Raw genomic sequence first — 14075 nt, 5'->3', positions numbered from 1 at the left:
AATACAGGCCTCATATCGACATCTCATAGACTCATGAAGACGATGCCAAATTCCTGGCATGTTTCGAATTGTCTCACAACCTGCCACAATTCGATTGCGGAGAGTTTCCACATCAGCTACTGGAGTCGAATACACCAATGACTTTAAATGGCCCCACAATAAGAAATTTAGTGGGTTTAAATCAGTTGAGCGTGGAGGCCAGGCAGTTGGTCCACCTCTACTCCTACCCATCCACTGACCAGGAAACCTTCGATTCAGGTAATTGTGGACTAGGTGGCTGAAATGTGCAGGAGCACCATCGTGCATGAAGTGTGCTTGTTGATGAATGATCAGTGGTGTTTCTTAGACGACACCACTGATCAGTGGTGTCGTCTAAGAAATCAGACATGTTGTTTTCCAGAAAGTTTCAGTACACCTGCCCTGTGAGTTTGTTTAGAAGTACGTGTGGCCCCAATAACTTATCACCAAAAACACCCGCCCAGATGTTGAGGCTGAACTGCTGTTGGTGATGTGATGGAAGAATTTCATGTGGGTTTTCCTCAGCCCATACATGCTGATTGTGAAAGTTTTGGATTCCGTCTCGTGTGAACTGTGCTTCATCTGTGAATATCACTAAGGCAGGAAAGTAAGGAGTTGTACCACACTGCTGCAAGAACCACCAGCAGAACATTACTCGCGCATGGTAATCTGCTGGTGACAAGGCCTGTACACGTTGCAGATGGTAAAGATACAGTTGGTGTTCTCGCAACACTCCAAATAGTTGAACGTTGAACAGCCAGTTGCATTGCTATTCTGCATATGCTAATTCCAGGAGTGGCATGTACAACATCCAAAATCTCCTCCTCCTCTACTTCAGGAGTTGTAGATCTTGATCCTCTTTCTGCAGCATGAGGTGTAAAGGTCCCATGTTCACAAAGGCGGCGATGGATACCTTCAAATGTTTTCCTGTCTGGACATCTTCATTCTGGGAACCTTTCGTGGTACAAACGATGAGCCTCTAGAGCACTGCCGTCCGCTAAACTGTACATAAAGTGCATATCCCCTTGCTCCTGATTTGAGTACATGGTTGGAATAGAAAACCACCAGATTCTGTCAGTACCTTGTGATGAAGGAAATCACCTGCGGGAGATAAGACATTCCAGTTAATAACTCGGGAACCAAGCATTTCTGGCACTATATTGATATAAAATATTTTTATTGTCTACATATGAGGAACTCATTCCTGAAATTATGCCGTGTATTTGTTCGTTATTCCCAGTATAATTTGTTCCATTCTTTGCTGTGTAGTTCTCAGCTTTTCTTCCATTCTTTTGGTGAGTGCCCAAGTTTCACTTCCATAGGTCATGGTGGGGAGTACACATTGGTTCATTATTTTACGTTTCAGACAAACTGGGATATTGCTCCTCAGTATATGACTATATTTCCTGAATGCTATCCATCCAAAATTTATTCTTCTCTTCACTTCCAGCCATTTATCATTATTACAGCTAATAACTTATCCCAGATAAGTATATGACTCCACCATTTCAATTACTGCTCCTTCAACCATTATGTCCCTTTCTGTGGCATACTTGTTCATCATTACTTTAGTTTTAGCCATATTCATCTTTAGTCCAAAATCCTTACTAACTCTGCATAACTAATTAAGATTTTCCTCTAATTCTTTGGGATCATGGCGTATGACCACAATATCATCTGCAGATCGTAAATGGTTTAGGTACTCTCCATTCACATTGACTCCTTTCTGCGACCAGTCTAATCTTCTGAAAGCCTCCTCAAGGGCAGCAGTAAACAACTTTGAAGATATTGTCTCCTTGTCGAACTCCTTTCTCAATTTTAAATTTGTTACTGTCTTTGTCTAGTCTAATAAAGGAGGTAGTGTTCTCATATATTTTCTTCAAAATCATGATATATGGGATATCTATGCCTTGTCTTTCCAGTACCCGAAACATTGCCTTATGCTGTATGGAGTCAAATGCCTTTTCATAATCCAAAAATGCCAGGCATAATGGTATTTTATATTCATTTGCTTTCTCCATTAACTGTGATATTATGTGAAGGTGATCCATAGTTGAAAATCCTGTCCTAAAGCCAGCTTCCTCTTTCGGTTGATTCTCATCAAGTATTCTTTCTAATCTGTTAGTAATGACCCTTGTGAACAACTTGTAGACATGGGATAACAAGCTAATTAGTCTATAATTTCCAACTTCTGATTTATCTCCTTTCTTATACAGCAAAACTATGATTGCATTATTCCACTCCTTAGGCATCACACCTTTTCTAATGAATTTTGTGAAGAGTCTTGCCAGTTTTTGTGTCATATCTCTTCCTCCCAATTTTAACAACTCTACAGTAACTCCACCTTCCCCCAGGCTTTCTGATTCTTCATTTTCCTTCAACGCATGTTCTACATCATCAGGAAGAATATCGGGTATGTCGTATGTGTTACTAATTTGCGATCCATCTTCCCCACTGCTGGCATCATTCCCTCGCTCCTTGTATAATTCTCTATAGTAGTCTTCTGCTATTTATAAGTACACCATCGGTATTCTTCAGTTTCAGTATCATTTGTCTTTCTGTATTACTGCTCATGGCTGCTGATTTAAGTCCTTTCTTTTCCGTTAATGCTTGTTCTACTTTTCTTGTGTTAAATCTTCTTATGTCCTCTCTGAGTCTCTTTCTAAGAGCTTTGCATAACTCAGTAGACTCAATTTTTTCCTTGTCAGTGGTTATCTTGCTCTTCATTTGTCACTTTCGGTTCATCATGTCAAGTGTTTCTTGACTAATTTTTTCTTCTTTGGATTTCTTTTTACCTATAGGTTTCTTGGGCTTTATCACTTTCAGAAAGTTGTAATATTCCTCATCGATATCTTGTCAGTTTTTTCCTTTCTTTTCTTACATCTATATCAAGTGTGCATCTTACCATTATATTATATTGGGAATCAGACTGTTAGATAAGAAGAGAAACACATGGATTAGGCAGCAAACTCAAGTAAAGGACATTCTTATAAAAACTAAAGAACTAAAATGATCTTGAGCAGGACACATAGCTCGAAGACATGTTGACAGATGGACTACGAAAATAACAGAATGGTACCCAAGAGGAGCTAGAAGAAAACCTGGAAGACAACGGCAGAGATGGATAGATGAAATTCATGAGTTTCTGGGTAGTAAATGGATGGCCATTGCACAAAACAGAAGGAACCGGAAAGTTGCTGGAGAGGCTTTCATCCTGCAGTGGATTGAAAATGGCTGATGAGGATGATGATGTTCATTATTCATGTACAAACATTCTGCAGATTGCTTTCATAGGTATGGTGGAAAACAGTAGCAAATAGATGTGTTATGTACAAAATATACCCAAAGACATGAGATCGGAAAAAAATAATTAATTTTTATTCAGAAAGGTAAGAAACCAGATATACTGAACAATAATAAAATGTAAGCCAATCGAGAATTTGATTAAGACAAATCCGATCAGGCAATGTTTTTTTTTTTTTTTATTAATAATATTGAGTGCCTGATGAAAATAATATTGTAGGAGAAATTAATTTTCAATCAGTTTGATAGAATTTTCTAATGTTATTAATCACCAATTTAAAATCGTACATATATTAGAAATTCTTAGACCCTTAAAAAGGCTAATGTTAAAATGGACATTTTTAAAAATATTTGATAGCCAATAAGTAAAGTTGGGCACATTAAAATTAAACATCACATTTGTTGTAAATGTTAATAATAGTAGATCCATCATTAATACTTATGTCCAAATGCATATAATTAGCTACGTAATCACAGGAATTTGTTTTTTCCAACAAATGTTCTTGGGGATATAGATAGCCAAAGTCTTCAAGAAATCTAGATTAATTAAACATACATAGGTCGTCAACATATCTAAAGAATATGACATTTTTGGAAAAGAAAATTTGAAACCAATAAAGGTATAGATTGGCGATAAAATTTTCTTGCCACTTCTCAATTAGTTTGCATGTTATTATTGTCCGGTATATTTTGCTTCTTATTCTTGAATAAAATTAATTTTCTCCAGTGTTTTGGTGTATATATTTTGTACTATAAACCTAAGAGCTACTATGGCTGAATATATCTTATGTTTAATTAATACTTAAAAATGCAAAAGAGTTTACCTCAGTACTTCTTCATAAGATGACTTCTACACTATGCTCTCCACAGAGTAAGGCCAATTTAAAATGCATAAAAACTTCTTTAAACTAATATAACGTGTTCATCACTCTTAGTACAGGAACAATCCAACATGCCGGGATCAGAAAGCCCCTACCTGACCCCAGACCCATCAAACACTCCACGTAACCTCGAGTGACTGAAGACATTACGTCAAGTATATAATATAAAAATAGACGCTAATAAAATTATATCGTGTAATAAAAATTTTGCTAAAATAAAAAACGAGATGACAAAAATAATTTATGAAACTTTCCTTCCTTAAGGGGACCAAGCTTTTTGATTTCAGTCATGTTCACAGGTCGGAATACTAATGAGAGGTATGCGTGTGTGTTCACTACAATATGAATATGCAACGTGCCCACTGCTACCTCTTTACATATGAACGGCATGGTTACACTACATCAGAATGCAAATCAGAATTATATTCGCTCCCTACCCACACAGGTACAGTGCAACATGCCCACACATTAGCATTAGCATTGATCGAGGCATATGATGCAAGAAAGCAAGCTTATGCAGCATCAGCCAAAAAAAAAAAAAAAAAAAAACTCTCATTTCACCCCTCTGTTTGTTCCAAATACCTGTCCAGCTCAGCCTTAAATTTATTTAGGCTATCAACTTCCACAACAAAAGATGGAAGTCTGTTCCACCAATCAACTACCCACTGGCTAAAGGCAAACTTCTGGAGATCTATCCTACAACTGTCTTTCCTCAATTTGAATTTATGTCCTCACAGCAGGTGATTATTCTGAGCAAGAGGAAGAATCCCATCAACATTAAGCATGCTCAAACCATTCAAGGCTTTGTACACCTCAATCAGATTACCTCACAGGTACCTAGTCTCCAGACTGTAACCTGCAAAACTTAATCCTTTCTTCGTAAGAGAAACCCTTCGTTCCATTCACTAATTTTATTGCCGTTCTTTGTACTCATTCCAACAGCTCTACATTCTTCTTAAAATGGGGCCTCCAGACGTGTATACAGTACTGAAGGTGTGGCCTGACTATTGCCTTATATAAGGGGATAATCACCTCCTTTTCCCTGCTAGAAAAATTCCTATATATCATTGACAAGACACCATGAGCTACTCTTGCAGACCATCTGCACTGCTCAGAAAACTTCATATCTGCCTGCACAATTACCCCAGGTTCTTTTCATTCTCTGCCACTGTCAGTGTAGTACCACAGAGTTGATATGTTACTCTGGGGTTACTGCTTCCCATATGTAGTACTTTACATATGTATTGTTAAACTTCATTTGCCACCTCTCAGCCCATCTGCTCAACTTTTATAGATCCTGTTGCAACAGCGTACTGTCATTAGTGTCCTTAACAACCCTGCCAACCTTTGTGTCATCTGCAAACTTGGACATTAATCCTGATATACCTTCATCAATATCATTGATGAATACACAAAACAACAATGGGCCCAGCACCGAACCCTGGGGAACTCCACTAATAACATTTGTCCATGAAGAGCAGTGTCTATTGATTACCACTCTCTGTCGCCTCCCACTCAACCATCCCTTTATCCATTGTAGCGACTTACCCTTAATGCCATAGCTCTCCAATTTGTACAGCAATCTTCCATGTGCAACAGTATCCAAGTATATGATATCAAAATTATTTTTGACATTCATTTCCTTTGTAACCACATCATAGTATCCAATCAAATTAGTCAGACAAGACCTCCCTTTAACAAACTATGCTGTGTCTTAATTATTACTGCATTCTTGTTTAGATAATCCTGCAATGCTTCTTTAACCAGTGGCTCCATTATTTTCCCAGGAACACAGATTAAACTAACAGGTCTATAGTTATTTGTGTCACCTTTTCAACCCCTCTTGTGAATTGGTGATACATTTGCACCCCTCCAGTCTATGGGGACCTCCTGTGAGTTCAAGGAAGCTCTGATAATTATGGCTAAGGGTTTGCTTACTTCCTTTGCTGCCTCCTTTTATATAACTAGATAGATCCCATCTACCCCAGGTCTCTATGTTTAACTTCAACAATGTCTCCTCCACTTTGCTCTCAGTTATCACAAAATGACTTAACTCCTTGTTAGAGTTTGATAAACTTCTAGCATTTCCCTCATTGAATAAATCCTCTTGTGTGAATGTAGATACAATACTCATTCAGTTTACCAGCTACCTGAGCATGATCATCAGTGGTCAACCTATCTATGTTAAGTGGACCAATTCTGATTCAACCCCTTCCTTCCAGAGTTTACGTAAGTAAAGAACTCTTTGCGTCCTTTGCCAAGAATTTCTCGTAATCTGCCTTTGCCTGCCTAACCTCCCTTGTGACTTGATTACAGACAAGCTTATATCTTCCATAGGCTTCTGTGTCACCTGATAATTCATATCAATCCCACACATTTTTTTTCTCTGCCACAAGCCTTATTAGTTCATCTGACATCCATTTAGGCCTGAACCTTGAGCAGTATTTCTTAGTTGATTTTAAAGGCCTAGTAACCTCCAAGATTAAGTCCCTGAAGGCTTCCCATTTAGAATTAACCCCATTGATAACATCATCAGTTGATCCCACTGTATAGGATTTAAAAATTGTGAGAGACTGTAGTCACCTTTACGAAAACAAAAACCCTTCCCTTTACCTCTGGTGGTAGTTACATCTTTAAATAAATCCCACATCATTACACTGTGATCACTGTCACCTATTGGTTTCTTTATCTCCAAATTCTTAATGCATGAATAATCATTTCTGATAATCAGATCAAGAGTATTATTCCCTCTGGTTGCCCCTCGAACATGTTGCTGTAGAAAACAATCCTCCAATAAACCCACAAAAGTCTTGCTAGTGTGTGAATGACCAACCCACAAGTTCCAGTCAATATCTAGAAAGTTAAAATCCCCCATTACAAGACATTCTGATTCACTGTATTTCTCCGCACAATTGTTCGTTGTACTCATCAGAGTCATTATGCCTATAACACACTCCTACTCTAATTTTTCCTTTCCCAGTGCGTACGTCATACCAAAGAGACTCAACATTGCATTGTCCACCAACATCAATTAGATGCACTTCCCTAGATTTTATGCACTTCCTTAGATTTTTTATTATACTCATTAGAGTCATTAGGCCTATAACACACTCCTACTCTCAATTTTGATCTCCCAATGCTTATGTCACACCAAACTGACTCTACACTGCACTGTCCAACGATGTCAACTGGCTGCACGTCCTTGGATTTTATGTGTTTCTTAACTAACAGCATAAGCCCTCCTCCCTTCCTGTTCTGTCTATTCTTGCTTGCATGTACCCTAATGCTAGGAGTATAGTAAATAAATTTGATGAATTTGGTTGTCATCATATACAGTTATTAGAGGAGTGTGAGAAAAATGGTCACTTTAGTACTGGAAATGCAGGCTTTGAATATGTCAAGTATAATGTTTGATGAATTTGGTTGTCATATACTGTTATTAGAGGAATGTGTTTTATGTGTTTCTTAACTAACAGCATAAGCCCTCCTCCCTTCCTGTTCTGTCTATTCTTGCTTGCATGTACCCTAATGCTAGGAATATAGTAAATAAATTTGATGAATTTGGTTGTCATCATATACAGTTATTAGAGGAGTGTGAGAAAAATGGTCACTTTAGTACTGGAAATGCAGGCTTTGAATATGTCAAGTATAATGTTTGATGAATTTGGTTGTCATCATATACTGTTATTAGAGGAATGCGAGAAAAATGCAGGCTTTGAATATGTCAAGTATAATGTTTGATGAATTTGGTTGTCATCATATACTGTTATTAGAGGAATGCGAGAAAAATGGTCAATTTAGTACTGGAAATGCAGGCTTTGAATATGTCAAGTATAATGTGTGCAGAAAGGACAGACATGGTGAGGTGAGTTCCATAATCCAATCTCTAGAAGAATCAACAACAAAAGCTGAGGAATAATATTTTAAAACAAAAATTAACAAGTATTATGATAAATATTTGAATTTGATTTTATAGTGCACCAATAAAAGTTTTTTTCTTTTCTTTAGTTTTCCCCCTAATAGTTTGCACCCCCTCCCCTTCCAAATAGTTGATGCATTGCTTTTTGAGAAATGCAGATTTATAGTGTTTTTGAATAATTTATTAACTGTGTGCTTGTTATATACCTTAATTAACTTTTTTAACTTTTAGATTATTCAACAAATAAAAAATCCGCCCATACAATCAAAATGTGATCAGCGACTTACTGGTTCAAATGTAATTGATGCACCACTTCAGGAGGTAAATTGATGTTCATTTCTGTAATTAATTATTTTTAAATGTTATGAAATGTATGTTTTTGCAAATTTATTACTTAAATATAAAATGGGCAATATCAAATAGACAAACATTCTGCTTAGCCCTAGACCTCTAATTGCTCATTCAGATTATGATTAGTATTAAATTTTTGCAAGCTTTGTCTTTATAGGATAATCCAGCATTTTACCATTCTTGTTTAGTACCTTTGCCACCTTTGAAAAGGATTGTGTTCAAGAAATATCCTGGCCCAGTTGTCAATTTTAACATGTCTAATGATAACATAAGTTTTGAAAGACTCATATTGCATGTTATATTTGTGAGTTATTTCTCTCTTGGTGAAATGCTGAATGTGAACTCAAATAATTAATGCCAGAAGTCTTATACTGCAAACAGAACAGTCTCTTTTCTTTGTTTTGAATAACAGTTATTGTGGACAATAACTTTTAGCATTTATAACAATATTTTACCACAGTTTTAACAGTAACCAATATTAGCTTTTGCAGCCCCAAACAACAATTCTTGAAGTACGTTCAAGGATTACGTTGACCCATATCATCAGATAAACAGATATCTACATTAACACTAATTGAACCCTTAAGGCCTCTTAAATGCAGTGATATTGGGAAAGACCCATGCATCCCTCTGTTCAAATGTATGACATCTGTATAAAATAGGTTCTTTCTACCTACAAAGCAGGCCACACTGATAAAAAGTTTGCTCAGAAGCCTCGAAGAGTCTTGATAGTTCCTCCCATCGTGTCTGTGCAGAATTGTTGACATATACGCATTCTAACCTAACTCACTGCATTTTTCCAGCATGGTTCTGTATTTATGCAACCAGTTGAACAGTTTGTGCACTTAGTATCATTAATCCCCACGTGAATATTTTCTTTCTCTCTTTTCCACCATAAAAGCTAACACTCTTTAGGTTACAACATTAAGTATTGCTCTCAAAGGACACCCCAGATCTACTCTGCCTATCTTTATTACCAAAAATATTACCTGTCTCCCAATGGAATTTTATTGGAATCTTCCAATAAAACTAAATCCTCTTAAACTGGAACAATATGCATTTGGCTGTTCTGAGGACTGATGCATCTCCAGTTTGAATTGTCTCTAGAACATTCACTTGTTTCTTCAGTGACTGAATTTCATCTGTAATACACAGTGTTTTAATTTGAGGTTGGTACACTGTTTGCATCACAAAAAAAAAAAAAAAAATAGTAAAAAAAATAATCAGTTGTGTTAGGATTGTGTATTAGATAATTCTTGTTCAAAATATAAAGCTATAAGAACTATAAACTAAGAAGCACATAAATTCTAAAACATTATGTCCATTTGAGAAGGGTTGTCATTGTAATGCTAAAAATCATTTTAGTATGATATAAAGATCGTGAAAACAAAAGTGAGAGGATTTCAAAGTGTGGGCTAAAAGTTTTCAAATTGAGGCAATAAAATTAATTTACACTAATGTTAGTTACACATTGGTATAGTCCCCTTCAAAGTAGACCCTCCAGAGTTTATACATCAATCCCAGTGCTTTTCCTGCTGTTTAAAACATCTCTGGGACTCCTTTTTCATTATACTGACTAACACTTTGTGATTCAGCTCAAAACAGGGAGAGGGTATGAGGTATGTTGAGGATCTAACGGCTCCTGGGATTTCTCTCATCTCCACGAAAGGTGAAGTACCCTGTCAGAGCCAGAGATTTAGAAGTGTGTGGGTCATGTTTAGTGTTTTATGTTATGCTCATTGTTTATCCGGCTTATTGGCCGCCAGGCCCCTAGTGGGACCCGATGTTGCCCACACCTCGCCACGTGAGGCTAGCCGAGTGTTACCAGTGAGTCAATTGTACTTTGGCAGGTCCTGCCACTTACTTTCCTGGGATTTTAGTGGCTAGGACCTAAAATAAAATTGGAATGAGCACGGTTGATTTTAGTTCAGTTACATTAATGTGCTAATATAGGGTTTGACGCTGAAGGCCTGTAAAGTGTGTTAGTTGTCTTATGACACCAGGGGTTTCCCCCATCTCCGCGTTGTATTCTTTGTGAGTGACACAAAACTCTGTGTAGGCCAGAGATTTAAAAGTGTGTGGAGAGTGGTCTGTTGTGCAGCATTATGTTCTGTTGTTTCTCTGACCATTTAGCCGTTGGGACCCACCGTTGCCCACACTTTGCCACGAGGAGGCAGGTCAGGCACCCAATAGATTATTTAAATACTCTGGCGGGCTCCACCACCTAATTTCCAAGGATTTCAATGGCAAGCCTAAAAAAAAAAGGGGGGGGGGTGTACACTAGAATTTGGCCAAAAGAGATTTACAAGAAAGCAGTAGAATTTAGACATTGATTAGAATTTGGCAGCATTGTAAAGGGGTGTACTCAGTCAGTTTAGTGAGATGGGGGGGAGACTGAAGACTTGGGGGGAAACATATAAAAATGGGGACGATAGAGTATACATCCCCAAAGAGGTCGGTGGAGACGAGCCCCACCAAGCGAAGTATGGGGGGGGAGGGAAGGGAGGAGACAGAGACCCGTCTCCTTCTCCCCTGCCTGGGGATGGGGGTATTAAAGGGAACCAGGTTAGCGTACCCAGTTCAGGTCGCCAAATGCCGTGTCAGCAGCAAAACTGCAGTATGTCTTTGTCGGTGATGGTTGTCATGTCCATGTAGTGTCGAATCCGGTAGGAAGGTCAAACTGCCCATCCCACTCTGGGGATGGGACATGTTAGCCAGCAGTGGGGAACCCACCAGGCGAAGGGGTGGGAGAGAGACACATTTACTTCATTCACAATCTGCATTCTCATTCATTTTTTTTTTTTTTTTCCCCCAAGTTTTATATACAGGGTTATTCAAAATGAAGTCCGGGGTTTCAGTACAGGAATTGCTTGAAACCCCGTACATCATTTTGAATAACCCTGTATATATACAGGATGTCTCAAAAATATTTCTACAAACATTTAGGGGAGGTAGGTAACATCTAAAGGAATCTGAATCGCATAGGAACCCATAACCGGAAACGTCACCGTAAGTCAGTAAACAGTGCTGTTCATCAGTTCACGAGAGGGAAAATTTCTGGTTTACTCATTCAAGCAGTAGTTGCCGCACGAAGAGCATGCATCGATATACGAACTGTGAGCTGGCAGACATGCACCGAGTGTATGGATTAGCAGAGGGCTCACATGGTTTATGCCCCCATGCGGCACAACATCGCTTCACAAAAAATGTGTGGGCAGGTATGGTCGGTGACTGCTTAGTCGGCCCATACCTGTTACCATCCCGCATGAACTCTGCTAAGTATCCGATCTTTCTTGAAAAAGTTCTACCAGGGTTACTTGATGATGTTCCTGCAAATGTGAGACGCAACATTTGGTTTCAACATGATGGGGCGCCTGCCCATTATGGAAGGTGTGTTCATAACCATTTGAACAGGCGTTTTGGGCGTCGATGGATTGGCTGTGGTGGACCCATTGCCTCGCCCCCATGCTCACCTGATTTATCGAGCCTTGATTTCTTTCTGTGGGGGGGGCCCTAAAATCTATCGTGTATGAATCGCCTGTGGAGACGGAAATTGATCCTGTGGTGCGACTCGTCTGCGCTGCTGCTACTGTCAAAGAAACTCCAGGTGCATTCGACCGGGTCCGCCAATCCATGCTGCGTCGGTGTCAAGCATACATCGTGTCTCATGGCGGAACATTCGAGCATCTGTTGTAACATAATGAAATGCAACCATCTCATACTCCATTGTTAATATTATGTCAAATAAATGTTTGCCACTAATTACTGTCTTGTGTCATTTCTGCTTCTTGTGCCTCTGCTACTACTTTCCCGTGACGTTTCCGTCTATGGGGTCCTATGTGATTCACATTCCTTTAGATTTTTTTTTCATGTAAACCCAAACACAAGAGGTATTAGAACCTATAGTACTAGTACTGTGCTTGGTTTGGAGGTTGAGAAGAAGAAAGAAGATATTTGTTGACATTGGACTTGAACTTCTGTATACTGTAATTTTCAGGAAATATGTATGAAGGAAAGTTGTTCCAGAAAACAGCAGTTGAATGAATAAATGAGGAAGATGAAAAGTTGGTTCTCTGAGTTTGAAGTTGGACAGTAAATGGATGTTGGCTGGTGGCAGCATGTGTTTGGACTGTTTTGAAAGAGAGAGCAGGATTTATAGATGCCAATTCAGAAGAACAGTGCCCATGGAAATATCTGTAGAAGAGGCATGCAGTAGAAACAGAATGTCTATGAAACAGTGAGTGGAGAGACTCTGTTAGAGATGAATCATTAATTAACCTAACTGCTCTCTTCTGAACGGAATAAAGAAGCCTGAGAGAGGTTTTGGGGGCACCACCCCAGATGTGGGAACAATATTCCATGGTAGGGTGACCATGGTGGCAGCACGTGTTTGGACTGTTTTGAAAGAGAGAACAGGATTTATAGATGCCAATTCAGAAGAACAGTGCCCATGGAAATATCTGTAGAAGAGGCATGCAGCAGAAACAGAATGTCTATGAGACAGTGAGTGGAGAGACTCTGTTAGAGATGAATCATTAATTAACCTAACTGCCCTCTTCTGAACGGAATAAAGAAGCCTGAGAGAGGTTTTGGGGGCACCACCCCAGATGTGGGAACAATATTCCATGGTAGGGTGGATTTGCAATTTGTACAGAGTGAACAGCTGTTTGGAAGAAAAGTAAAGTTGAGAGCGAAAGAGAAAACCAAGTTTTTTCGATGCAGAGGAAGCAATATTTGTAATGTGCTTGTGCCAAGACAGATTAGAAGTCAGGGTAATCCCTAAAAGAGATATATAATTTTGCCTAGAAATCAGAGTGTCACCAAAGATAAGTATAGGAGCAGAAGAATCCTTTTTGCGAGATATAAAAGAAGACTGAGTTTTAGAAGGATTGAAATCAACTAAGTTGTCTTTGCCCCACTGGAGAATTACCTGGAGATCAGCATTTAAGGAATTGGTAGCAGATTTCCGAGACGGTGAAGTTGATTGAGCTAGCCAAGGTTTCTCAAAATGGAAAGTGGAATGCAATGTGCTATCATCTGCAAAACTATGGATAGGATTCCAGTCAATAGAAGACAGTCATTAATATACAAGAGGAAAAGAGTGGGGGAAAGAACTGAACCTTGGGGGACACTGGCATTAGTGGAGAAATTAGAAGACAGAGAGCCATCTACCATCACCCTCAGTGAGCGATCAGAGAGAAAACTGGATAACCAATTACAAAAAACAGTTGGAAAACCATACGATGGAAGCTTGTTTAGAACCTCTTTATGCCAAACACGATCAAAATCCTTTGAGATGTCAACAGCAACTACTTGTGTTTCACTGAACTTTTCCATTGAATTAGTCCATAAATGGGTAACATAAGCCAGAATATCACTAGTGGATCGACACTGACGGAATCCATACCATACTGGCAATCGTTGATCAGATGAAATGTTTCTAGGTAGTTTAAGAGTTGGCAGTTAATTGATTTCTCCATTACTTTAGAAAGAGTAGAAGTAATTGCAATGGGACGATAATTGGATAGGAGGGATTTGTCACTCTTTTTAGGAACTGGCTGGAAATGAGCAAATTTCCAAGCAGAAGGGAAAAACACCTTTGG

The 14075-nt window shown here is 38.6% G+C and overlaps 1 protein-coding gene across 1 annotated transcript in view; it reads left to right on the top strand.

The window, feature by feature from the left end:
• LOC150079350 (sorting nexin-13-like) overlaps positions 1 to 14075 on the top strand; it is a 392325-nt gene that overhangs the window by 71824 nt on the left and 306426 nt on the right. The window contains exon 4 of the mRNA XM_090382305.1: positions 8353 to 8442. Within this exon, the coding sequence (XP_090238431.1) occupies positions 8353 to 8442 (90 nt within the window). The remainder of the gene's footprint in view (positions 1 to 8352; positions 8443 to 14075) is intronic.

Source organism: Mastigoproctus giganteus, chromosome 10 (assembly GCF_048544385.1).
Source record: "Mastigoproctus giganteus isolate SK-2022 chromosome 10, ASM4854438v1, whole genome shotgun sequence".
In the NCBI taxonomy this organism is placed as follows: Eukaryota; Metazoa; Arthropoda; class Arachnida; order Uropygi; family Thelyphonidae; genus Mastigoproctus; species Mastigoproctus giganteus.
This window is presented reverse-complemented; position numbering and strand designations above follow the sequence as displayed.